Source organism: Plectropomus leopardus, unplaced genomic scaffold (assembly GCF_008729295.1).
Source record: "Plectropomus leopardus isolate mb unplaced genomic scaffold, YSFRI_Pleo_2.0 unplaced_scaffold3902, whole genome shotgun sequence".
Classification (NCBI taxonomy): Eukaryota; Metazoa; Chordata; class Actinopteri; order Perciformes; family Serranidae; genus Plectropomus; species Plectropomus leopardus.
In genome coordinates, this window is record NW_024642706.1 from 1 (window position 1) to 3,949 (window position 3,949).

At 39.9% G+C, this 3,949-nt stretch overlaps 1 protein-coding gene across 1 annotated transcript; it reads left to right on the top strand.

Annotated features, from left to right (window-relative positions):
- Positions 1–51: 51 nt before the first annotated feature.
- On the top strand, positions 52–3,642 carry LOC121938973 (calpain-2 catalytic subunit-like; the record flags this gene model as incomplete). Its single annotated transcript, XM_042482126.1, has 9 exons — positions 52–63; positions 166–377; positions 581–617; positions 1,200–1,265; positions 1,372–1,429; positions 2,057–2,121; positions 2,477–2,545; positions 3,105–3,183; positions 3,526–3,642. Coding segments are annotated over 9 exons (715 nt in total), but the record flags the coding sequence as incomplete, so codon positions are not given.
- Between the last annotated feature and the right edge of the window lie 307 nt (positions 3,643–3,949).

Sequence of the window (3,949 nt, forward strand, 5' to 3'; positions counted from 1 at the left end):
TTCTCTGTTTGTTTGTTTGTTTTTCTCTGTTTGTTTGTTTTTCTCTGCTAGGTTCCTGTTGAGGTGAGTTCAACCAACCTGAGAACCACAAATACTTAAAATATCTACTGACCTCTTCTTCTGTGGTCAGTATAAACTCTGACCCTCCTCTTCTTCTGTGGTCAGTATAAAGGTCGCAGTAACATCCACCTGGGCGCAGACATCCTGCTGCGGCGTGCGGCAGTGGCTCGCAGTCAGACCTTCATCAACCTGAGGGAGGTGTGTGAGCGCTTCAAGCTGCCGCCTGGAGAATACGCCATCATCCCGTCGACTTTCGAGCCGCATCGCAAAGGAAGCTTCATCCTGAGAATTTTCACGGAGAAACACGCTCACAGCAGGTCGTACTGGGACTCTGTCTCATACTGGGACTCTTCTGTCTCATACTGGGACTCTTCTGTCTCATACTGGGACTCTTCTGTCTCATACTGGGATTCATCTGTCACATACTGGTCACATTGGTCCTCTGTCTGTCTCAACTCTGTCTCTGTCCATGTCTCTGTCCATGTCTCTGTCCATGTCTCTGTCCATGTCTCTGTCTCAGCCCGATGGAGGAGGACCTGGACGCTGACGTCCCTGAGGTTTGTGACACGTCCGGTTCATGACTTAAATATTTAGTTTCTGAGTTTAAAATGTTTCACTCAAAAATATCTGCGATACTGTAAATCTGTGAGGATTAGATCCTCCCGAGCAAAGATATAAACTGGTTAGAACAAGAGAGACCGAGATAACTCGTAAGAATGACAAAATAACAAAGAAAATAAATAGAATAAAAACAAGATCATCTGGAAGATTTACTCGTTAGAGCAAGATAACTCGTTAAAATGTCATAACTCGTTAGATCAGGATAACTCGTAACAACATAAGAACTTATTAGGATGAGATAAGTTTTTAGAACAAGCTATTAATTAGCTGCAACGAGATAATAACTTGTTAAAAACGAGATAATAACATGTTCAACTGAGATATTAACTTGTTAAAATGAGATATTAACTTGGTAAAAATAACTTCCTACACAAACCTTCAGGTCAGTTTAAGTCTCTGATGTCTCGTCTGTCATGTCTTGTTGAGACAACGTTTTATTTAACGTCTGAGTCTCTGTGTAAAAATGTGGTATTTTGTTTTTATTTTTTCATCCATGGTTTTAAATGTTGTCCGTGCAGCCAGACATTGGACAGGAGGACGTGGACCCACACTTCAAACGTCTCTTTGTCCACATCTCTGGAAATGTAACTAAACATTTTATCAAAATGTGGTCTTCATCTGAAAAGGTAATTTCCTGTCCACCTGCTGGGACACTAAACGTCTCACATTTTATATCCTTCTGTCTCACAGGACTCTGAGATTTCTGCCTTCGAGCTCCAGCAGATTTTGGACAAAGTTGTTGCTCAGAGTAAGAAAAGTCTAACGTGGCGTCACCTTGATGTGATAAAGAGTTTAATTTATTTATGGTTGTAATGTTATATGAAGTTTACTGTTTTTTATAGATGTTCATCATTTTAAGTGTGCTGAAGAGTTCTGATGTAGGAATAATCAGTGTTTTCTGATGTAGGAATAATCTATATTTTCTGATGTAGGAATAATCAGTGTTTTCTGATGTAGGAATAATCTATATTTTCTGATGTAGGAATAATCAGTATTTTCTGATGTAGGAATAATCAGTGTTTTCTGAGTCAGTTGTTGCACTTTACTTTTGTACTTTTATTTTGTTGTTGTTGTTGTTTGTGTTTGAGTCCAGAGGGACGGATGTGTCCTCAGCAGCTCACAGAGCGGCTGCTCTGCATGCAAACTTTGATGGAAATGAAGCGCTGCCTTCACCGAAGTGCTGACCTACTTATTTTCATGTATTGTTGTTTTGTGTTGTTGTGTGTTACTGTGTGTTTGTCAGAGTAATGCAGGTATGTGTGAACGTGTCTGTTGTGTTATTATTCTGTGTATTTGTGTTGTTGTTGTGTACTTGTCTCTTTGTCAGACCGAGGCAGGCTCCTGTGTGAACGGATACTCTGTTGTGTGTTTGAAGGGTCAGATGTGAAGACGGACGGCTTCAGTCTGCAGACGTGCCGCAACATTATCAGCCTGCTGGACGTATCCTTCAAAATAAAATCACAGCAAGCATCATCAGCAGTTTTATAAGTATTTTCTGATGTTTTCATCAATTCATAATCTGGATATTATTCACCAGGTGTATTAAAAATAAAAATATAATCAGTTATGACAGGAACTATGTCCACTTCTGTATGAGCAGAGCACCAGAGTTTTGTTTTTTTAAAATCATGAAACACGAAGTAGAAAAAATCTAAAGATTCAAATTTCATCAACATACAATTTTTAAAAAAGTAAAACTAGTAATTCAAGTTCAAAATTCTACAACTACACATGATTTTCCTGCCTACCTGCAGACAGTTAGTTCTCTCTGTGTAGGTCTTTAACTGGTCTTAAGATGGATGGCAGCAGTAAACTGGGTCTGCTGGAGTTTCACTGTCTGTGGATGAAGATCCAGAAATACCTGGTGAGAACAATGTGACAGACAGACAGACAGACAGACAAGTGGCAGGACAAGTCTGAGCCAGCCCTGACTATAAGCTTTATCAAAGAGGAGAGTCTGAGCCAGCCCTGACTATAAGCTTTACCAAAGAGGAAGTCTGAGAAGTCTGAGTTACACAAGTTACACAACAAGGTGCTTTTAACTCTTTGAAACCTACGAAAAAAAGAAGACAATGAGCAAAAAACTGTCTTTTTTCCCCCCAGAAACACAATTTTCAAGATACTGTATAAGAATAAGATTTAATATACTATACTTTTCTGGACATTTTTCCCTTGATTTTGAAAATATATAATCCCCACACTTAGTTTTCAGATCTTTTTCTTGTTACGTTTGTCCATTTTTAGAATTTGCAGGACATTTTTTGCCAAGTTGGTCATTGCCTTTTTCCATGTTTCCATCAAACCAGTTCTCTCAGGTTCCAGAGGTGAAGACGCTTGTGGAGGGCATCTTAATGCAGCATACTGATGCAGGACCAGGTGTTTAAGGGTTAAACAGCTTTTTCCTCCTTCTTGTGGTTCTGCAGGAGATCTTTAAGAGTCACGACTCGGATAGTTCTGGGACGATGAGCAGTCACGAGATGAGAGCAGCTCTGGCTGAAGCTGGTGAGAGTCCTGATCTGATGTCCACAGGTTCTTTACAGAGCGTTCTCTGATTCCTTTACGTAGAACCCGATGCAGGTCCTGAGCCTCTCATTGGACTGACAGGGTCAAGACATCAGCTTGGTTCTGTCAGTCATTTAGAGGACATGTTTCCAGCGCCGTCTCACATGTTGTAGAAGCTCTGAAGGTTTTACGAGAAGTTTCATGGTTCGTTAAAGATGCTTCTTGTTCGTGAAATGATGGAGAAGTTCTCAGATCTCAAAGACGGTTCCCTCAGTAAGACCTTCCTGGTCCCGATCCCCCTCTGCTCTTCTGATTCTCTTATATTCCTCTTCCTGTGTTCAGGGTTCCAGCTGAACAGCGCCATCATTCAGGAGATTGTCAGTCAATACGCCGACACCAACTACGCCATCGACTTCGACTGTTTCATCGGCTGCTTGATCCGCCTGGAACTGCTCTTCAGTGAGTCTCAACTGATGACGACAAGAGGGCGTCGACACGCGCTGCGATTGTAGCTATAATCATACCGATGACAATAACAATAGCTGTAACTATTACTGTAACTATAACATTAACTATAACCATAACTATAAACTATAACTATAACCATAACCATAACCATAACCATAACTATAACATTAACTATAACTACAACTATAACTATAACTATAACCATAACTATAACATTAACTATAACCATAACTATAACTATAACATTAACTATAACTACAACTATAACTATAACTATAACATTAACTATAACTATAAC